General features: G+C 43.3%; 1 protein-coding gene across 2 annotated transcripts; it reads right to left on the reverse strand.

Annotated features, from left to right (window-relative positions):
- Nucleotides 1-523: 523 nt before the first annotated feature.
- Nucleotides 524-17,103, reverse strand: C3H3orf33 (chromosome 3 C3orf33 homolog). 2 transcript variants are annotated; one of them, XM_043990810.1, is made up of 5 exons: nt 16,387-17,103; nt 13,955-14,014; nt 12,152-12,299; nt 10,045-10,205; nt 524-2,012 (listed from the first exon to the last, which is right to left on the reverse strand). In XM_043990810.1, the coding sequence occupies exons 1-5, from the start codon at nt 16,756-16,758 to the stop codon at nt 1,608-1,610; spliced, it is 1,146 nt and encodes a 381-aa protein (XP_043846745.1). In that variant the 5' UTR covers nt 16,759-17,103; the 3' UTR covers nt 524-1,607. The 2 variants fall into 2 exon arrangements, with proteins under 2 accessions (XP_043846745.1, XP_043846746.1); XM_043990811.1 differs by lacking the exons at nt 524-2,012; nt 12,152-12,299 and having other exon boundaries at nt 10,050-10,205.
- Nucleotides 17,104-23,715: the final 6,612 nt, after the last annotated feature.

Below are 23,715 nucleotides of genomic sequence, written 5' to 3' on the forward strand. Positions count from 1 at the left end.
ATACTAATGTGCCTCTTTTCCCACAGACTCTCCAAAATTTATCATTTCCATTTTTTGTCACCTTTAACAATCTAATGAGTATGAAGTATAACCTGACATATGTAGAAATGCATCTGTATTTTTCTATTAGAGATATAGAGCATTTTTTCTAGTGGCTAGTAATTTTAGATTTCTTCCTTGGAAAACTGACCATTCGTACCCTTTGACCCATTTATCAATTGGGGAATGGCCCTTATTCTTATAAATCTGCACCAGTTCCTTTAATATCTTTATTTAATACCTTTAATAGAGAAACTTAAACTTGCCCAATTTTCTATTAAAACTAAGAGAATTTTGGGGCAGCTAGGTGGCGCAGTGGATAGAGCACCGGCCCTGGATTCGGGAGGACCTGAGTTCAAATCCAGCCTCAGACACTTAACAATTACTAGCTGTGTAACCCTCGACAAGTCATTTAACCCCAACTGCCTCACAAAAAACAACAACAACAACAAAACTAAGAGAATTTCTTTTACTGATACTTTTTACAGAAAGGGGAAAGGAAATGAAAAAGAATAACACAGAGAAAGCAGAAAGAAGAAAGATTTTAGAATTTGACTGTGTTCATCCCATTCTTCATTTGGACTATTAGAATTCCAGAGGTCCTCTGCCCAGTTTATTAACTTTTTTTAGCACATAAATTATCTCCAGCCTTTTTGTATTTGTGCCACCAGCAAAAAAGGGAAAGCTAGAATTATAAACCATATAGTACAGACATTTTCCATTAATCTAAAAATTCTCAAGAGACTTACTAATAGTATTTCAGGAAACTTTTTTGTTCACCATAAAATGTTAATTACATAATGTGTAGCTCTTGATTTATTTTGCTTTGCATAAACAAACAGGGTACAATCACAAATGATTAAATTTCATATTTAGTAGAAAGGTCAAAGTACTTGACTAAATGAATAAATAAAGTTCATGTTTTTAGTGCAAGGGACAACCATTCATCCCTTCTAGGGAGGATACTGAAATGCCTTCTTGAATGTCAATCATCTATGACTGAAAGGGTCATTCCTCCCTGGAGAGGTAAATGACTTTCAGAAATCAGAGGTTAAGTGACTTGCCCTGGAATCTCTCTCTCCTGCTTTCTCGGTCTGCTAATTCATGAAGGCGGCGTAGCTCACTCCCTATAAAGGGAGAGGCAGGACTGGAGTGTAGGAGGGTGGGCATCTCCCATGATTCCAAATTTGTGAAAGCTGATTCCATTTTTAAATCACTGGCTCAAATGCAACTGCATAATGCTACTGAAAACAATTTTAGGTAAGTTTTTTTTTTTTTAGTGACACCATGATTCTTGTACAACCTGAAACTTGGAGATTTATTACACAGTATTTTTCATTTCCACAAAAGCACATAAAAAGCATACTCACCACAATTTGTTTAAATTCCAATCTAAAATGTACAAAAGTCATCTTTTAAAAAAAAAACATTCAAATCCCATTAGAATTTTTCTTGTTGTAAAGTCTCAAACTCTGATCATTTGGGGCCTTCCCACAGAAACATACATAATTCACGGGTTCCCAGGTGGTTTCCAATTATGCGGACTCTAGAAATCTTCCAACATTTCACTATCTTTTACCAAGTCTCACCCGACTCAGAAACTCTCTGACCTTCAACATAAAACTGGAATGACTTAATTTATCTTTATATTTCTCACACCAGCTCTTCAGAGTTTCATAATAGGATGCTTTCTTTGGGTTCAACTCCCAGAATGGTCTTCTCTTGAAAAGATTATCTTCGGCTCTCCATATTTCTCTCCATGAACCTTTAAATCTCTCTATGTAACTCAATTTCTCAGTTTCTTCTTTCCAAATCCCTTTTCCTCCTCTTATGGCTTTTAATTCTGCTTTTAGTAGGTTTCTGTGAATTGTCCAATACACCTTAGAGTTATGATTCAGCTCTTTGATAAGAACAGTTCTGCCGAGCCCTCTTCTCAAAATCTCTTCGTTCAGACTCACATTAAAATACATGCCCTTGAATCAAACAGAGTACAATTCTGATCATCATCTACTAAAAGACTCCAACTACCCCCCCCAGCTGCATATGTAAACACACACAACTTACAGAAGGGGTCCCTAGACTGGACTCTAGGGAAAAGTCAAAGAGAGGTCCAAGGGCCAAACCCCAGCCCTAGAGTTATCCCCTTTGGCTCTCCTTCTGTACTTATTTTTGTTTCCTGTATAATTCTTCTTAATTAGTCCAGTTACTTGGTTTCAGGCATAATAAAGCAGATTAAAAACTACAAACTAGAAAGATGGTCAGCTGTGCGGTGGAAATAAGGATACAAAGACATGGTACAATAATAGATAGTCAGAATGGTGGTCTGAGAAGAGGAAATAATAATCTACAGCATATGTTTAAAAAGATCAGCATCTGGGGGCAGAGCCAAGATGGCAGAGGAAAGACATTAAGCTCATAGGGCTCCTGATACAATAACCCAAAAATAACAATAAAAGAACCCTTGGGGCAGAAAAACACACAAAAATATGGGCTGAGAGTTTTCTCCAGCTATAGATAGATTTCAGGGGGCCGTGCTAGGCCACGAATAAAGCCCATCCCTGCAATCAGGCCAACACACCAGAAACCCACCAGAGGAATTTGCCCCAGTGCCTCTGAATCGGCTGCAGCACCGGCGTCTTCTAGAACTGAGTGCACGGTCGGACTGAACGGCTGGCCTTGGGGGGGGGGGGTAAGTGCAGGGGTACCAGTGGATTGGGGGGAAGGAGTCGACTGTCGCACCCCAGCAGGCAACCAGGAAGAAATCCTGGGCGGCAGGAGACCCAGGTGGGGGAGGGGAGCAGGGGAGCAGTCTCATCGGAAGCTGAGAACCACACCACAGAAAGCTTTGCTGGTTGGTTGCTCAGTAAAGTAGGACTGAGGTTATCTCTGGACCTGAGAACAGGCCAGGTGAGATTAAAGCCTGCCCCCCCCTCCAACCCAAAACACCTGGGACCCTCCGAAGCTGAAAACAGGAGTGGAGCAGAGAAGCAGCCCCCCCCCCCAATGGAGAGTTTAAAATCAAATGAAAGCGAGGCTGAGGCAGGCTGAGAAGAAAGCCAACCATCCCCCGGGCCATGCTGTAGCTTGAACAGTGTGTCCTGGTAGCAGCGCCACACTTTAAGAAGGAGTTAAAAGACAAGAAACAGTAAGCCAGGATGAGCAGGCAGAGAAAGCAGAAGACCATCAAAAACTTCTTTGGGGATAAGGTAGACCACAGTACAACCTCAGAAGAAGAAGATAATAACAGGGTCAAAGCTTCAACATCCAAAGCTTCCAAGAAAAATATGAACTGGTCTCAGGCCGTGGAAGCTCTCAAAAGGGACTTTGAAGAGAAAGTAGGAGAAATAGAAAGAAGATGTAGAGAAAAGGAGGAAAGAATGGGAAAGGGAAATAAGAGAGATGCAGGAGAGTCATGAGAAAAAAGTCAACAGTTTGAAAAGCCAAATGGAAAAGATTTAAAAACTCTCTGATGAAAATAACTGCCTAAGAATTAGAATTGAACAAATGGAAGCTAGTGACTTTATGAGAAACCAAGACACAGTAAAGCAAATTCAACTGAATGAAAAAATAGAGGGCAGTGTGGAATATCTCCTTGGAAAAACAGCTGACCTAGAAAATAAATCTAGGAGAGATAATTTGAAAATCATTGGATTACCTGAAAACCATGACCAAAACAAAAGCTTAGACACCATCCTCCAAGAGATTGTGAGGGAAAATTGCCCTGGTATTCTAGAAGCAGAAGCTAAAATAGAAATTGAAAGAATCCACAAATCACCTCCTGAAAGAGATCCCCAAAGGGAAAACCTCCAGGAATATTATAGCCAAATTCCAGAACTCCCAGGTCAAGGAGAAAATACGGCAAGCAGCTAGAAAAAAGGAATTCAAATACTGTGGAGCTCCAATAAGGATAAAGCAAGATCTAGCAGCTTCTACATTAAAGGACCGAAGGGCATGGAATATGATAATCCAGAGGGCAAAGGAACTGGGACTTCAGCCAAAAATCAAGTACCCAGCAAAACTGAGTATAATTTTTCAGAGGCAAAAATGGGATTTCAATGAGAAAGAGGTCTTTCAAGCATTTGTGATGAAAAGACCTGAACTGAACAGAAAATTTGACTTTCAAATACAAGATCCTGGAGAAACATAAAAAGGTAAACAGGAAAAAGACTTCATGAGGGATATTAAAAGATCAAACTGTTTACATTCCTACATGGGAAGATAATACTTTGAAATCATAAGAACTATCTCAGTAAGAAATTCAGGGGCAGCTGGGTGGTGCAGTGGATAGAGCACCAGCCCTGGACTCAGGAGAACCTGGGTTCAGGTGTGACCTTGGACATGTGACAATTTATGGCTGTGAGACCCTGGGCAAGTTGCTTGGCCCTGGTTGCCTCACCAAAAAACAAAACAAAACAAAACAAAAATTCTTCACAAGAAATTCCCAGAAGACAGAGCTGAACTGAATATGAAGCGATGATATCTGTAAAGCATTTATGTTTTGTTCTTTGTAGGGCAGATGGGGAGGGGTGTCTTAAGTCTGGGGCTGGATTTGGGCTTGGGGGGCCTCCTGGGTCCAGGGCTGGTGCTTTGTCCACTGTGCCACCTAGCTAATCCATGATGACATCATTAAAATAGGGTTGAAGTTTGGGAGGAACAAACTAGGGGAGGAAGAAGGGGAGAGATGGTTTGGGGAAAGGTATTTCACATGAAAGAAACAAGAAGAAAGCTTATGGAGGAGAGTAGAAGAGGGGGAAGGAGTTGGGGAGTGAGTGAACCTTAATATCATCAGAATTGGCTCAAAGAAGGACTAACATACATACTCAAGTAGGTATAGTAATATACTTTTGCCCTGGGTGGGGGGGAGGGAGAAGAGGGGAGGGGGAGAAGGAGGAAAGGGAAGATTGGAGGAGAGAGCAGTAAAAAGCAAAACACTTTCAAGGAAGATGAAGATGTTCTGCATTACTGCACCAGTATGACATACTGAATTGCTTGATCTCATAGGGAGGGTTGAGGAGGGAAGGAGGAAGAAAAAATTTAGAACACAGAATTAGCTCAGGGACCCTGAATCTCATTGGAGTGGGCTTATGGAGGGAATAGCTTTCATACCCAATTGGGAGGAGCAATGTATTTAACCCTTCAGGAAAATAGGAGGGGAAGAGGAGAAGGAAGGAAGGGTGAAAAAAAGGGAGTGCAGAGCAAGGGAGAGGATAGTCAGAAGTAAGGCACCCCTGAGGAATAGGTAAAAAGAAGATAGAGTAAATGTCATGGGAAGGGAATGGGATGGAGGGAAATGGTTATGATGATTGATTATAATGGCAAAATGTATGGTACCTACTTTGCTGGGCTTTTGTGAAGAAGATTCCCTGTCAAGCTTAAGGTTGATATAGAGGTGGTGATGAACAGAATGCTATGGGGAAAACCTGGAGAGACCTACATGAGCTGAAGCAGAGTGAAATGTACTGTATACAAAATAACAGCAATAGTGGGGGATGATCTGCTGGGAAGCACATGGTTGTTTTCAGCAAGGCAATGATCCAATGTAACTCTGAGGAACTTATGAAGATTGCGGCCCATCTGCAGAGAAAGAACTGATAGTATCTGAAAACAGATGGAAACACATCTAAAATTTTTTTTTTCATTTCCTCTTTGACAATTCCTTAATCTGAAGTTTGGGGTTTTTTGACTGTTTTCTCTCACAACCAGCTAATATGGGAATTTTTCCATGACTACTCATGTATAACTTATTTTGAATTGATTGAGTTCTTGTGGGTGGGGGATGGGAATGGAGGGGGGAAGAAGTTGGAGCACAAAGTTTTTTAAAAATGGATGTTAAAATTTTGTTTTTACATATATTTTGGAAAATAAAATTCTATTCAGAACAAAAAAAATAAACTCCTCAAATATTTAGAGCAAAAAAAAAACAAGAAAAAGATCAGCATCTAAAAAAGTATTTTTCAGATATTTCCATCTAAAATTTCAGCCCATGAAAAAGCAAGTGTGTCATCTGAAAAAGAAATCAGTCATTATCTGTCATTAATTAAATAGTCATTAAAGTCATTATTTGTCAAAGGATTGAGGAGAGGTAGTCCAGTATAACAATGGCTCGCACTTATTCATGCACTTCCAATTTATAAAGCACTTCACAACAACCCTACAAGTATTAATATTTTCCTTTTAAAGATAGGAGAATGGGGCCTAAATGACTTTTCCAAGTTCATTAGGCTAGTAAGTGTTCAAACTAGGATCTAAGCCAAGGTCTCCAACCCTTCTTGAAGTACCTCTTGGATACTTGATAAATATTCATCACTGATTGAAGTCAGAAGACTTGGGGTTCAAGTCTCTGCTCTTTAGCTTGCTAACTGGATGATCCAGAACAAATCACATCATCTCCATTTCCATCTCTAAAAAGGGAATTATTCGTCTCAAATTTGTTTCTTTTTTTGGTGGGGCAATGAGGATTAAGTGACTTGCCCAGGGTGACATAGCTAGTAAGTGTCGTGTCCAAGGCCGGATTTGAACTCAGGTCCTCCTGAATCCAGGGCCGGTGCTCTATCCACTGCACCACCTCGCTGCCCCCTCATCCCAAGTTTGTAGTAGGGAAAGTACTTTGTACACTAGGAAGGGATATATAAAGAGAAGGCCTCCTTGCAAGGATGGTCTGGGCAAGGAGAGATGACAGGGTGCTTGGGAAGGCCTCACTCCGCCTTACAATCTATGGTAGAGAAGGAGAGGAAAGCTGGGCACTGTGAGACAGGCGCCTCCACTTTGGGGAAGTAGATTTCAGGGGCTCAGAAAGAAGCTGAGGATGACTTCAGTCTCCAGTTCTCTAGTTCTGAACAAAAGCCCACTCCACCAGGGAGGGACAGCTTTCCCAGAGAGGAAGACAAGGTGAGGCTGTCTAACAAGGCCACTGAAGCCACAGAGAGAACTCAATGAAAAGCTAAGATTCTTCAAAGACCTTCAAAAAGACAGAAGCAAGAGCAGAAAACTGAGCAAGAGGAGATGAGGCGCCAAAGAGGGAAACATGGATTGATTAAGGAACAGCCAAACAAACCATGGTGTATGAATGTAAAGAACATTCAAACGGTTTAAGCAGCAATGACCAGGAAGAATTCACAGAAATATAGGAAGGCCCATATAAACTCAGGCAAAGCAAAGAAAGCAGGAGAGGAGTCGAGGCATCCTACCCCCTGCCAATGCATAATCCTGATATTTCTCTCGGTGTGCACTCTTTGTAGCCAGTTCTCTGCTCACATCAGCACTATCATCTCTTCATCTGCACGAGGTGCAGAGAGAGCCCTTTCCTTCTGCCCTTTCACCTTCTGACTGAGACAGAGATGGCTGGCTCTAAGCTGGGCCAAAGAGAAGACTTTCACAGCCACCCTGTCAGTATTTGAAGGGCTATGCCACCAGAGATTGGGCCATAGTCTGCCTGACCCTGAAGGTCAATGGATGGGTCGGGCAAAGAAGCTGATTCTGGCTCAGTAAAAGGGAAAACTTCCTACCCCAAAGTAGAACGGGCTACTATGGGTGATAGTAAGCTCCCCTTCATGAGAGGTCTTCATGTGGAAGCTGATCTCTTTTTTGTGATGTCCTAGAGAGGACTGTCACAGGCCAATCAGCTGGGGAGCACAGCGTATGACAGAACACTATGCCTGGAATCAAGAATACTTGAATTAAAACCCTGCCTCAGACACTTATTAGCTGTGGGACTGGGGCAAGTCACTTCACCCCCATCTGCCTCCGTTTCCTCAATGGTAAAATGGGGATCATAAGAGCCCCTTCTCCTCCCAGGGTTGTTGTGAGGATCAAAGGAAATACTATTGTAAAGGGCTAAGCACAGTGGCTGGCATGTTGTAGGCACTAAATAAGTCTGTCTATCCTTCTGAGAAGGCCTCTATAACTGCTTCCAGCGCTTAGCCGGGGATTTGCCAGATTGCGGTCAAACCAATGGTCTGCTTAGCCACTGCTGTGCACCCTTTATGCTCCTATTTACCCTGAAACAAGTCGGACAGTTTTATTTATCTAATGGACTCATTAGTAATGACTCAGCAATAACAGATGGACAGCTCTGGTGTTCCACAAGAACTTGCAAAATACAAAACAGAAATAAACCTGAGTTGCCTACAACAGGTCCTGGATGGGCTGTGACCTGCACCAAAATGGGGGAGGGGGGCGCCCCCAAGGATTTCCACAATGATGAGATCACAGTCATGCAGAACCAGGAAAGCGAGAAGTCCTACTTAACAAACCCCCACAGCGACATGGGGAAGCACAGAAGAGGCCAGGAAAAGCCGCGCCGCTGCTTACAGGGAAAAGGGAGTCACAGCATCTCCCAAAGTCCATCTTTTAAAAGTAAATAAATCTGGCTAAGTGTGGGAAAGGAATAACGGCAGCTTCGAGGGCCTTCTTTTTCCCTTAGTTTGCCTCTGGATTTGTTGGCATTCAGAGAAGTCAGGAGCGGGTGAGGCCAAAGGCATGGAGAAGGTGGGGTAGAGGCTATACCTCTGCACACTTTTTACTTGGACAAACTTGCTTCCTCTTTCTACGGCTTTTTGACTGCTTGTCATGTAGTAACTGGTTATAATTTTCATATGGTTAATTTCCTGTCATTTAAGAATCCTGCACCTGTTAAAGGCCAAAGCTAGCTGAAGGAGGGCAGCCGACCGGCACTGACTGTGGGGAGGGCTGGGCTTGGAATCACAAAGTCGCAGGAGTTCAAATCTGGTCCCAACACTTTGTAGCTGTGTGGCCCTGGACAAGCCACTTCACCCTGCTTGCCTCAGTGCCCCCTCTGTAAAATGAGCTGAAGGAGGGAATGCCGCCCCTCCAGTGTCTGCCTAGAAACCCCCCATAGCGTCAGGAGAGCCAGACAAAACTGAACAACAACAAAAAGCCTTAAGAGAGAAAACAATCCTTGGTACAGAGGATGAGCAGATGTCTCCAGAGAGGCAGAAATGACTAGGAAAAGGGGTGGACTGTGCTCGAGGCTCCCGCCCTCTGGCTGCCGGAGAGGAAGGCAGAAGAGGCAGTCTGATGCAATCGGCTTCAGTAAATCCCTCAAACGGAAACCTGCTGCCCAAATGGCCAAGCAATCTAATGAAACCACAATAAATGATTTCTTCCCGTTCTTCCCAGAACTGCATCAGAATAAGGAAATAAGAAAGGGTCCTAGCAGTAAAGCCAGGGCATTCGGGGCAGTGTGGTCGGCGACTGGCCAGAGACCCAAAGAGTGGGGGTCTCCCCTGAGCAAGCCCTCGGGCAGGGATCCCCAAAGTGCCCAGGAACAGCTTCAGGTAGCAATGCTTACAGTCCTGCAGTGCTCAGACGTGGGGCCTCTGAGGACCTTCTAACCCTCTGTCCGGATTTGCCAGAGATGGCCACACAGATGCAACCAGTAGGTATCTAATAAAAGCCAAGTGACTGACTGAATGATGGACCTCGGGCAGCCTAACCCTCAGGAGGCAGAGAGGTCAATGCAGGAATGCTGGGCAAGGCTGAACGTGGCTGACCACAAGGTCCTAAAGCACATCAGAGGGACAGTTTGGCCTGGGAACGATCCAATTCTAAACTAACACTTGGGATCAGTAAAACAGGAGACAAAGTAGGAGAGCAAGGGAAACAGACTGGGGAAGAGTAATCCATCAGCCTAAAGGAGAGGCAGAAAAGCAGGGAAGAGACTCGGACAAGGAGCAGAAAGGAGGAGAAGAGGGGAAGGGGGGGCATTGATGAGATACGATGGAGAGGGAGGATGAAAAAGTGACCCTCTGGCTACTCACTTTCACTTGATATGGATCAAAGGAGGGTCTGTGCTGACTTACCTCTAGTTCCTAAACCCATTAAATGTTGCTCCTTAATGGAATGCATCAAAGTACAGAGCTGCCTTTCTGTCTCACCCAGCTTGCCCACGCTAGAATCAGATCTCTGATTTACTGTTAAGTATGTGAAAATACTCTAAATTACTAAGTACCAAAAACTTGGGGTTGCTTTTTCTCCCATACTTACTCTATTTATCAACAGGGAGCAAAGAATTGATGAGTTGTCCGTTGCCAGCAGCTGGAACCACAGTATTTGGTAAGGTTTTAATTCTTCTTTCAACCATTGGTGACCAGCCTCAGTGAGCTCCACACCAGCTAGCTTTACCAGCAAAACCCCATGTGGCTGCTCTAGACAGGTGAAGAGACATATCTTTAGCCACATAAATATAATGCTAATAATAATTTCCAAGTTTGTTTAGAAAAGTCACAAGGTAACATTTATTATCAAAATACTCAAACTTCTATCTACTTCTTCACCTTCAGTTTTCCTCAGATAGGGTGCTGACAAGGGTTAAAACGTCAAAGAAATACCGTATCAATGACATGTGGCATACAATTCCAGAGTTAACAAATCTCTCTCTCAACAAATACCAGATATCTTATCAACTCATTACACAATTGTTAACAAAAATTAAAGTCAAAGTCTTTCATTTTTAGTAATTACAGATTTTGCAGAGTTTTTAACACTGATAAGTGGTTTTGAGTGTCCTTAAATTCATGAGTTATTTAAAAAACAACAAATATTGTATAATAATGTAAATTCCACAAGAACTTTGGTTTACACTAAAGGGAATAAGACACAGACCAAGAACAAAAAGAAATGTTAAAATCTCCCCATGACTTTGCTCTCAAGAAGTTCTTGGTTTAAGCAGCAGCAAATTCCCGATCAACTCTCCAGGAGATTTTTAACTATTCAAGAACTAGGAGTCCTAAACATATATCACCTAAAACTAAAATGATCTCAACAAGAAACAACTAGTTCCTCCCAGTGAGAGTCATTTCAGAATAAGATGTCTGTAGGTGGGTCAACTCATTGTCTCCATCAAAAGACAAAAATCAATACCAAATGACAAGAAATGACAAATTGAGGAGACATTGTGGCCAATGACGACAATTCCAACCTAAACAACTGTAATCAGCAAGCTAAAGATGTCCCCAAATGGGAAAAGAATAAAGGAAAACTTATCATTTCCTATAGAAACGGCTTAACTGATGTAAGTAATCACTATAAAGAGGAGTCCAAAAGAGCCTAGAAATTGCCTTGGGCATGGAACATATGAAAGGCTCTATCCCAACACTTACAGTGGTTTAGAAGACAGGCGCTCAAGCCCAAATCATCAGTTTATCTTTTCTGATTTCCTTCAGCTCTTAGTTACATGTGGTCTCATTCCTGGACTCAAGATAATGACCACTACAGCCATATACACTTCTCTTGGCAGTCTGTGTATTTACCTATTGCTAGTTCTGCTCTCCTCAGCCAGAGTCCCCTGCCTTCTCAGCCTCTTCTCTCTCTAGGTTCTGGCCACATAGAACTGCTCTCCAAACCCTGTGTTCATCTCGCCCTGTTGGGCATGTACTTTTGCTGATGTTGACCCCCAAGCCTGGAAAGGACTCCTCCCCAATCCTCAATTCTGTCAACTGATATCTTTCCCCCCATTCCTTCAAGGCTGAACCCAGATGGTACATCCTTCGAGAAGCTGTCTCTGAATCCCTAAGGTAAGACTTTGGCCACAGAAACCAGGAAGCAGAGAGTTTTAGGCCTAGGGGAGAGCCAGGGGAAAGGGGCAGAGGCAGGAAGGAGATAGTGTAGAGGATATGTGTCAGCCAAGAGGCCAGGGTCAATGGATCAAAGCATGTGAAGAACAAGGTAGAGGGAGATTCGAGAGGGAGGGAGGAAGGGCCCAGGCTGTAGAGCCAAGGAAAGGACTTTATGTTTGCTCCTAGAGATGAAAAGGAGCCACTAGAGCACATCGAGTAGGGGGTGAATGTGAGATTTAGGAAGATCAATCTGACTGGATGGAATAGAATGGAAAGAGACTTGGGGCAGGAAGACCAACCAGCAGCAGCTCCAACAGTACTGGCTTAACATTAAGTATGCTATAATTGCTTTCTCTCTCTTCTCTGTTATTGATCCAATGGGTATAAAATAGGAGGAATAACTTTAAATTAAACAATTTCTTAGTGTTCTTAAGCAAATCATGTGGTGTTTATTTTTACTTTACCAAAAACACAGATTAGAACCTCCCAATTGTTATTTATTTATATTTATTCATTATTCCTCTACCTTTACTTACTTCTCCATGATGAAATTAGAGGGATGTAAATGGGAATATGCTCCAATTCCAGCCCCTTTTCAGTTATTCGACGTAGTCGTCCTCGTAATTTAACGTTATTTTTAATAAATTCTATCGGAATATCTGAAGGACTTACAAATCTGGATGTCTGTTGATTTGCAGGAAGAAAAATATAACAAAAACTCTTTGCTAACACTGTTTTAGTATTTTTGCCATTAAAACAAGCATTTATTTAATCTTTTATTTCTAGCAAAATAACTTAAACTACATAATCCTCAAATAGTTATTTCTCATTCACTTGTAATTTGTAACTTCAAAATACCCTAAAACAATGTTTCTAATTAAGGCAAGGCACCAAGTCAGAGGTGAAAAATCACACTGAAGGGAAATGAGAGAGGAGATTGGGAAGGGACAGCACACAAAAGAAGACACAAAAAGGAAGGGTGGAGGGTCAACAACAGGAATGGAACCAATCCGCTGTGACCAGAACAGTACCACACCTGCAGGGCCAAGTATACAAGGGGGTTCTTAGGTAAAGACAAGGAACAGAGGCCTAGAGGAGACATCTGGATCTTTGTTCGTATAAAATGGCAGTAAAATCTGCTACCTGACCCCTTTAGAAGGAGCGTCTTTTTAAAATGTGGTAAATTGGAAAGCGCCAGGGCACAAAGTAGTTTGTGTAAAAGCTAAGTTCAAGAAGCTTTTCTGGAAATTTACTACTAATAATTGTGAGGTTCAAAAAATCTCAAAATACGTTAAAAAACAAACACATGCTAAAGATTAATTTCTTTGAGCAACTAATGAAACAAAAATCAAAACCACAGATGTCAACTAGTTAAAGAGAAAACAATTTTCTCTGAGGTCGAAAAAATCTGAGTTAAATAAATAAATAAAAGATCATATCTGCTTGTCTGTTCATTCTTTCATTCCTGCCTTATTGAAGATGGGTGAGATTATTCATTTGACTATTTTTGTTATGGTAATTCATACGTTCATAATTTTTAAAGTTTAACCTGAATTAACGACATTTAAAAAAACAGGAGAATCCCAAATTAGAGATGAAATAAAGACAACTAGAGGAGAAAGCCTGGTATTACTCTATGGATTAAGGAAAAGAACAAAGCAAGAGCTTTTTGCTTTACAATGTATCCAAGTTATAGTCAGGGAAAGGGAAACAAAAAAACTGAGGTGAGAATCAACTCCTCAGTCACAAAAATAAAACTGTGACTAACGAGTAATACTGTTAATGAATTCTGAATTTCTTTTTTCTGGAGACTTTGATAATGACATTTAAAAAAATGAAATGGAACAAAAATAATTTTCAATTCAAGAAACACACAAAAAAAACCTAACACAGGACCAATAAAATCATTTATAGCCCTTCACGGTAGCAACAAGATGATTTGCAGCAGTAAAACTAATAATCTTCTTTTTAATTGTTAAAAACTATCTATTTAATTAAGTGAATTTCTACTGAATGAACCAGAAACTTCTGCTGTGCTATAGCCAAAACCATTATGGAAGACACTTCTGAAATACTCTGGAGATTATGAAATGCAAATTTTCTAATGGCAACATTCTATTAGGCCAAACCTGAGATTTCTTTTCAAGTACGAATAGTAATTACAAGAAATGGTCCTCTTTTTAAAATATAATTTTCAAAGGTATGAAATGTTAAATATTCTTAAATTCTTGCAATAAGTAACAAATAACATACTGCTTGAATTAAAATTGAATCACGTAATAATTTTTAAAACTGCAGGTGAACTACTTATCTTAAAGAACTTTCAAATGTTAACTTACCAATTTAATACTTCTTGCAAATAACATGACTCCCGCTACTGCCATTCCAGTACTAATATTCTATAAAAAGGGCATAACACAAGCCATTAATTCTTCATAGCAACTGTGTCCAACGTGGAATTTATTAACATTTAAAGTCTTAAACTGCAAAGTCCCTTCCCATCTCACTCTAACTATCCCAATCATGCCTTTGCTTTAAGGGACAACCGAAGCCCCAGAATCCCTTCCTCCTTGGAGCCTCTTCTGAATTCAGTGAAGACAGTTTTGACTATCCAACTTGACACTCCATCATAGGTTCTTTGAAAGTGGAAAATATGCCATTTACTCTCACTGAAACCCCAAGTGCCTGGTACAGTGCTGTGAGATATTAATCCCGATAAAAATAAAACCCACAAGGGTCTAAATGCAGACTGCCCTTTCAGTCTCCCCATCTGGCTTTTCAGAATCCTTCTTATCAGGTGCCACGTGGATCATTCACTCCGATTATATATAATACATGTTTGTGTAAATAACTCTTTTCATTTTAAGTGCATACCGTCTTCTCCCCCTCAGTGTCATGAGATGAAGGGAAACAGGGAGGAGCATATTCAGGGTAACTGGTATTTGAATCAGTATGGTAGCTTGTTAGTTCATCTTAGAATCATAGATTTAGATGTGAAAGGAGTCTTCGGGGTAATCTAGTCTAACCCATGACTTTTCAGTTGAGGAAACTAAGACCCAGAATTTATTAGACACTTGCTCAAGGTCACACACAGGTGGTTAATAAGTATTGGGACCCAGAATCTGAACCCAAGTCCCTCAACCACAACTCCAGCACTCTTTTCACTGCATGTAAAAAAAACAAACAAAAAACTCATGTTTTCTTCCAGCTAAACACTTCAGTAAAAAAAAGAATGAAAGTTTAAATGTTTTTAAATAGCTTCATTTAAATTAAAAAGTTGAATTTAAGTGATTTCTTAAAATCTATTTTACTTTTCAACAGGTATTAATCCTGGGGGGCAGCTAAGTGGTGCAGTGGGTAAAGCACCGGCCCTGGATTCAGAAGGACCTGAATTCAAATCAGGCCTCAGATACTTGCCACTTACTAGCTGTGTGACCCTGGGCAAGTCACTTAAACCCTCACTGCCCGAAAAAACAAACAAACAAATAAAAGATATTAATCCTACTACGTGGTCCTCAGGTAAATACAATTGGATACAGGTCTTCCTAGACTTTTTTTTTCTTTTTTTCTCTTCCGTCTCCTTTTTATCCTTCCCCCCCCCTTGGGGCAATGAGGGCTAGTGTTACTAAGTGTCTGAGGTCGAATTTGAACTCAGGTCCTCCTAAATCCCAGGTGGTGCTTTATCCTCTGAGCCACCTAGCTGCCCCATCTCCTTGCTACCCTTAAGCCCAAACATACTCCACTTCAGAGACTTCTCCATCTGTGCATGTTTCAACTGCAGGTTCTGGCTTTTTTTAAATACCTAGACTCTTTAGGCCCATGTCTACAACCACAATACTTGGAATATTTGTTATTTTATATAGCATTTAATTATTCTTTATCCATGTTCAATGGATTCATTGTTTTGTAAGCAGCTTGCTAGGAATAACAAGTTTCATTCCCTTACAGAATCTATCCTCAGTATGTTTACATCAACTCTCAAGGTTGGGTTAGATCAGAGGTTCTTAGGTACGAAGGCCGCTCCCCCTCCAAGGGTACAACCATAGGACTGTGCACTTGGATGGATAAGGAATGATATCATCTTGACTTAATCCTGATATTTAGCATGTCCTTCAATTACTTAAAAACATTTTTCTGAGGAGGGTGCTCGCGCGCTCGTGCTCGCGCTCGCTCGCTCTCTCTCGCTCTCTCGCTCTCTCTCTCTCTCTCTCTCTCTCTCTCTCTCTCTCTCTCTCTCTCTCTCTCATGTCCTCCATTCCTGGCCTCTATGTTTCCAACGTCATCCTTTTGGTGGAAGGTGGACAGTGTTTTGGCTCACAAGCCGTCTAAGTCCAAAGGCCCTTGGCCCGCATCTAGGCCAGGATCTCCGCCGCTCTGGGAGGACAGAAGGCTTGGGAAGGGGCCTGCTCCAGACCTGGGAGGTGGAAGCCACAGAGCTGAAATCCAAACTCTCCGGACTCCAGCTCGGGCCCCTCCTGCGGCCATAGCCCCCTCCTGTCCCTTTCTTTGTCACCCTGGAAACGAAGCGCTTTGGGGAGCTCGGAGCGCTGGGCTTGGGGGCCGGAGGACCCGGACCCAAACCCTGACTAGTCATAGCCCGGCCCCTCTGCGGTCATGGACCCGGGTCAGAACGCGGTCTCGAAATGCACGCGAGCAAAAGCGTCGGGTAACCGAGGCAACCAGAGGTCAGTTACAGGACTAGCTCCCTCCCCCTGACCACGCCCCAACCCTGCCCCTGGGCTCCGCCTCCAGCCCCCGCCCCCGCCGGTACCCGGATGAGGCAGAGATTGTCGTCCGCCCACTGCGACAGGAACGCCACCACGTTGGAATTGGACTGCGTGGGCATGTCCTCGAGGGGCTGCGGGGCCGGGCCCTCCAGCTCCGCACTGGGAGGGGCCGAGTCCTCCAGCAGCGCCTCGCTCCCGGGCGGGGGTGGGGCCGGGTCCTCGGGCGGGAGCCTGCCCCGGCCTGGGAGCTGCTGCGCGGAGCCGAGGCCGCGCTGCATGCTCGACGCCGGCGGCGGCGTCTGGGGGGTCATCCGAAGCATTAGGTTGTTCAGCACCGACCACGCGGGTGACGGCATGTGGTCGGGCCCCGACCCCGGCGGCGGCCCCGGCCCGCGCTCCTCCTCTTCCTCCTCCATCTCGGGCCCGAGGTGTCCGCGGCCCGCCTGGGAAAGGAAGCCTGTGGCTGCGGTCGGCCTAGCGAGGCCGCTCTGCGCCTGCGCCGAAGGCCGCCTAGCGAGGCCGCTCTGCGCCTGCGCCGAAGGCCGCCTAGCGAGGCCGGCCTGCGCCGGCGCCTGGGCTCAGTCCGCTCCGGCCTGCGTTTCGGCCTCTCCTGCTGCTACTGCTAATCCAACCGGGCAAGCGGCGGGAAGGGCGGGGCGGCGCGGGGCACCGGAGGCCGTGTCGTGTGCTCGGGCCATCGCCCACCGCGCTACCAACAGCCGGCTGGGCCTCGTGCCGACCCGCGTCATCCCCCGCCCCCCTCCTGGCGCCCACAATCCGCCCCGCCCCCCCCGTGCGTGCACCTCTTTTGTCATTGGCCGATCGCGAGCGGGCCTTGTTGCGTAGCTCCGCCCCGCTCAGTGCGCATGCGCCCTCGAAGAGCCGTCCCGTCCACGTGTGAGGAGGGCGACGTCACCCGTCCCCCGGCCCTTCCCAGCCCCGGTCTCTATTTTTCTGATTATTTGCACCCTCCGCCACCCCCGACTCCTTTGAGGGGAGGAGGGGTGACCGACGAGACGGGGGTGAGGGGACCCTCGGCAGGGTCTAGGAGCCCTCCTCCGCTCTCCCTTTGGTTTTTGTGTCCCTCGCGTGGCCCAGGAGGTGCTCAGTGCCTGCTGGTTGCCTTGACGATGGCGTCCCTTTGTTGGGGTTCTTGGATCGAGAAGCCTGAAAGCTTCTCTTCCTTCGGAGTGGGAAAGGTACTTGTCAATAGGATAACAGGAACCCAGTTCCAGTCCACCTACCCCACATTAAGGACCCCGGGCCCGGGATTTGGTTCGGGGGGGGGGGGATGAGAGATGCGGGGTGGTCTTTTTTTTTCTTTTTCTTCTTTTTTTTTCAGGGCAATGAGGGTTAAGTGACTTGCCCAGGTCACACAGCTAGTAAGTGTCAAGTGTCTGAGGCCATATTTGAACTCAGGTCCTCCTGAATCCAAGGCCAGTGCTTTATCCACTGCCCCACCTAGCTGCCCCGAGGGGTGGTCTTCAAACCACGGACGGCCAACCACGGGCTCCCACTTGGGCCTCCGCCTTCCACCCCCCCCCAAAAAAACCTTATTGTATTGACTTTATCCATACTTTATATTTGGGAGGAAACCTAGTGGATAGCTAGAGATTTTATCCAAATTGCTTAGCTTCCTCCCTCCCCACTTCTGTCCGTCACTCCCTCCTCCGCTTCTCCCTCCCTTCCTCCCTCCTTTCCTTTGATACATACTAGCCATGTGACCACAGGCAAGTCACTCAACCTCTCCAGGGATACTGATTAGCAACTTGTGGATAACTTGTGTGAGAGGGCTTTCAAATTGATGGGTGTGCTTCCCTGGAGAGAAGCCTCACTTTGAGGAGACCTCCATTGGCCAACAAATTCGGGGATCAGCGACAGTGTTTTCTTTACTCTATGTGTGTTCTTATTTTAAACCCCTTGAGGGCCAGGGCTGTTTGTGTACCCAGCATTTGACCCAGTGCCTAGCCCATCATGGCATATTGCAGAGAGTGCCTGAAAAACTGGGTTCTGATCTTGTTCTGTGACTAGCATCATAGGTTGGCACTTAATAAATGTCTGTTGATTGAGTGAATGAAAACCACCAAGCCTCTGATACCCAGCCAGGGAAGAACCTAGTAACTCCTAAAACAGCTTTTTCCAATGTTGTACACCCCTAATTCTCCAGACGTTTCCCCCCAAGCTTGATATCCTAAAATACCTCAACTTCATGTGCTAAGGAGCAGCCAAGCGGAGCCACAGTGTAGAGAACTCAGGGTCTGTCTGGATTCTGGAAGACATGAGTTCAAATTCAGATTCAGATTCTCCCTACCTCTGTTACCCTGGGCAATTCACTTCACTGCTATCTGCCTCAGTTTCTTCATCTGTAAAATGAGGGTGATAATGGTAACTACCTCGGGAGCGGTCATGAGGATCAAATGAGATATTTGTAAAGCACTTAGCACAGTGCCTTGCGCATAATAGAGCCTATATCAATATTAGCTATTATGATTGCCATGCTGATTACCCACATCTGACACTTTCCAAGTCATTGATTTCCTTTATGAACTGTAATGCCCAATAAAGTCAGGAAGACCTGAACTTAAAATCTGTCCTCAGTGGCTGTATAACCTGGGCCAATCACTAAACTTCCTTTATTTCACCTGGAAAATGAGGGCAATAGTGACTGCCTTCAAGGTTATTGTGAGGATGACATCAAAAAATAATTGTAAAGGGTTTTGCAAACATTAAAGGGATACGTAAATGCTTGCCTTTGCAAACTTTATTTATCCAGAATGAGTTACATGTCAGGAAATTAAGTTCTAGCCTGTCATGATTCTTCTGGATCCCAGCTCTGTTGGCCAGTCTGTTCACTGTCTTCCCAGCTTGATGTCATCTCCAAATTTGAGAAGCATACTATCTGTATCTTTATCCAAAGAATTTATATTAAAGTATTTAGCTGCACAGAGCCCATCATAGCACTATCACTGGGACATTCCTGTAGAAGCTGCCGATTTGATATGGAACCACTAACTACTACTCTTTAAATCCAGCCATCTAACCATTTCAAATGCATTTAATTTTGAATCTCAGTTTATCCATCTTTTCCACTAAAATAACATAAATTGCTTTATCGAATGTGTTGCCAAAATCTAAGCTGATGCCCCTTGTCAGAAAAGGAAATTATACCAGACAAACTTCATCTGCTCCCTGTATTCCCAGTTTTGTGTCATTTCCATATCCAAGTCACTAATGGTATATGAAAGATCATAGCAAAGAACTTACTACTAAATGTTCTTATTTAAAACAAAACCAAATGGATGAGAACAGTCTTTGAGAATAGAGTTGGCTGACCCTGGGAGGACAATAAACTTAGCTTTGATTACTGGGAAAATTCTAGAATAGATTAGTAAAGGATGGCTAGTGAATATATAGAAAAAGAAGTAGTATGCTGATTTTTTAGTAATGAAAATTTCCTTGTTGGCTAGACTACCATGTTCTTGATTCCATGGTTCTTAAAACCTAAGGACCCCACCTTTCCTTGGGGAGTCTTTGATCTAGGAGAAGGAAGTCTACTTTTTTGTGGGTCCTGTACCTCCTTTCAGCTACTTAGTGAAAATAAATATTCATAGGATGACCAAGGAAACCCATTCTATTGAGACAGAATATGCTGATTCTTTGTGATTACTGCTTCATTTTTTTTTTGTTTTATTTTTTTTGGTGAGGCAACTGGAGCTAAATGACTTGCCTAGGATCACACAGCTAGTAAGTGTCAAGTGTCTGAGGCTGGATTTGAACTCAGGTCCTCCTGAATCCAGGGCCAGTGCTCTATCCACTGTGCTACCTAGCTGCCCCACTGCTTCATTTTTGAGATGTTCAACCGGCTCTTTAATGGTTATCATTTAATAATTAGTACATTGCTTACTATGATCTTTCAGATACTTTTAATGATGGTTCAGCCATCACATCTGCCAGTTTTTTGAGTACCTAAGAACATATTTCTATTTCCTTGTCTTGGGTATTATAGAAATATTTTAAATGACTGGGGCTAATTTGGACTAATTTGGGGACTTTTGACTGGTTATCTGGCTGCTATTAACTTAGTATGAGGGGCAGCTAGGTGGCGAAGTGGATAAAGCACTGGCCTTGGATTCAGGAGGGCCTGAGTTCAAATCCAGCCTCAGACACTTGATACTTAACTAGCTGTGTGACCCTGGGCAAGTCACTTAACCCTCATTGCCCTGAAAAAAAAAAAAAAAACTTAGTATGGGCCATTTAAAAGTTTCCACCACACTGCTCCACTCCCAAAATTGATAAGCAAAAGATTAAGAAGTCTCTTAACTAAATAATCAAAGCAGAGTTTATTTATGAGATACTACTTAAAATTAAGAATACAGGGAAATAGGGGGGCAGCTAGATAGCGCAGTAGATAAAGCACTGGCCCTGGATTCAGGAAGACCTGAGTTCAAATCCGGCCTCAGACAATTGACACTAGCTGTGTGACCCTGGGCAAGTCACTTAACCCCCATTGCCCTGCAAAAAAAACAAAAACAAAAAACAAAAAAAAACAAAGAATACAGGGAAATAAAATGTACAACCTGACTGCTTTCTGGCCCTCCTCTCTTTCCACTGCCTCTCTTTCCCACCTACTGCGCTTGGAACTTTTTTTTTTATACAATAAGGGCCGTTGCAGCCTCTTGCTTTAGGGTATGTTCTACTTTCACTGCTCAGCTACTTCTAACTCCAAGCCCCTTTCACTTTGTTGATCCCCCTGCCTCTAACTTTCCTCCCCTTACTGCCACTGCTGAACCCCTGTGTCTCTCACTTACTGACCTCTCCTTCCGTTCTCCTAGTGCTCCAGTGTCCTTCTGCTCTCTTAATCTTCGATTTCTCCAACCTGTACCCTGTGCTGACTGTTTCTGTGCCCCCCGCTGCCTCCTGCTCTGTCTGTCTGCTCCATCAGTCTGCCCTCTGCCGCCTTTGCCGCCCCTCTAATCTTGTCAGTCCTCTCTTCCTCCTAGTCCTTTGGCCTTCTCTTGCCATATAACTCCCAGGTCTATATATATCTTACTTCTCTCCACTCAAATCTCTGGGGCTTTTTTTTTTGCGTCCCCATATACACCAAGGTAATCCACCAGCCAGGGCTGTGGCTGATGTGGGGGGGGGGGGTGATCTCTAGACTCCCGTGCATACCACACCCAGGGCTCCAGGGTCCCCAAATCAAAATAAATTTCCACAGTATCACCTCCCTGTCTGCTGGCTTTCTCTTTCCTTTCCATTGTAAAGGATTGTTGTTATTTTTCTTTATCCCATCTACCCCAAGCAACTCACTCACTCACTTTTCTGTAGTCCTTAATGTTTCTCCCCCAGCCTCAGCTCATTCTGAGTTTAGCACTCCTGACACTATTTTTACTGGACTATGCAATTAGCTTAGTCCCTAACACATAGTAGGTGCTTAATAAATGCTTGTTTGCTGAATGACTTATATGCTGTGTGCTTGTTGTCATCTTGTTACCTGCCTTTCCACCTTTTGTACGTGTCTTTTAAAAACCTAGGTTAATTGATGAGTATCTTATGTTTCCATATCAGTGTCTTCAGAACACTTCCATTTTCCTGTGTAATTGGTATTACTTCCTTTAGTGTGTTCAGAATTTCATTCTTGAACATCTCCCACCCCTCCTAGACCAACATTCCTGAAGAATTTTAGTCGATGGGATCCTATCAATCTTCCTCTGAACCCTTTGAAATCTGCTTCTTCAAAATTTAGGTTACATGTCCGACTATGCAGACATGCCTTTCCTCCCTGTTATAAACTTTAGAAGGGAGGAGTCCATTATCCCCAAGATTCCCATTATTTCTGCCTCCAGCAACTTCCCTTTGATTGAGAATCACATCTAGAATTGAATTTCCCTTTGTTGGTACCTCCTCCTATGGAAGGACGAAGAGAAATGCACAAGATGTTAGATACTCTGCTTTTGGCAAGCATTGACATATTAATTTAATAATAAGCACCTACAATGTCCTAGTCATTGTGCTAAGTGCAGGGGATACAAAAAGAGGCAAAAGACGGTTCCTGCCTATGAGGAGCTTAGACATGGGGGTTTCTCAACTGCTCTTATTGATTGCAGTGACTTTTCTCTGGCATTTGGCTTGAAGCATCCATAGACACAGTTTTCTTCCCTTCTCTGATTCTTTTTATTTTAAAAACATTGGGGAAAAGATTCAAAGTGGGGATAGGAACTGGTGCCTTGTGGATTAAACAGTAACAGATGGCAGAATGAAGAGCTGCTTAAGTCTTAATTCTGTTTTTTTCTATCAAGAATGATGATGTTTGAATTGCAAAGGATAGAAAAAAAAAGGGCTGAGGATTCATACTCAAGATTAGTTGGGAGATAGTAAGAGACCACCTCACTACTCACAGGAGAGTGCTGAGAGGAGGCACCTAAGATTACTGAGTCACTGTCAGTGATTTGTAAAAGGTCAGAGAGTAGTAAAGATGTGTTATAGAAAATTGTCAGAAAAAAAAAACCATCATTCCCATTATGATTTCATATTTTCATATGTCGGTGGATCTATGATTTTTACTATGTGGGAACTCCCTCCAGTAGGGCAGATTGCAAATCTTCAGTGTACTGTGTACCTATACAAGTTAGTCATTGCTGATGCCATCTTGATCCCTTTTTTTAAATTATAGTCATCTAAAATAGTTTTTTTTTCATTTCTCTGGTGTCTTTCTCATTTTGGAAAACCTGGAAAATCCATTTTTTAAAAATGGTTTTTATCATTGTGCAGGTTTGTTTCCAAGTTCATCCTGTTAAATGCCATTTATATTTGCTCACTTGTCTACCTACTACTGGGGCAGCTAGGTGGTCAAGTGGATGGACTGCCAGGCTTGGAATCAGGAAGACCTGAGAGGGCCTCAGATACTTAATTGGTATTACTTCCTTTGGTGTCTTCAGAATTCCTTCTTGACATCGTCCACCCCTCCTGAGCCAACTTTCCTATGTGACACTGGACAAGTCACTGAACCCTGTTTGCTTCAGTTTCCCCCTCTGTAAAATGAGCTGGAGAAGAAATGGCAAACCGTTCTGGAATCTTTGCCCAGAAAACCGCAGATGGGTCACAGAATCAGAAATTACTGAAAAATAACAATACCCACTATTGGATAAGAGTCCAAATGAAGTACTCCCACTGTGATTCTTTTTTTAAATCATAAAAGTATTTTATTATTTTCTAGTTACATGTGGCGATAGTTTTCAACATTTGTTTTTATAAGATTTCTAATTTCAAATTTTTTCTCTGTGACAAGTAAAATCTAATGTGTGATCACCTTATTCCTGTCCCCAGTGTAGGGGAAAACTAGCTAGGATTACTTATAAATTAGAAGTGTTAGC

This window comes from Dromiciops gliroides, chromosome 3, assembly GCF_019393635.1.
Source record: "Dromiciops gliroides isolate mDroGli1 chromosome 3, mDroGli1.pri, whole genome shotgun sequence".
Classification (NCBI taxonomy): domain Eukaryota; kingdom Metazoa; phylum Chordata; class Mammalia; order Microbiotheria; family Microbiotheriidae; genus Dromiciops; species Dromiciops gliroides.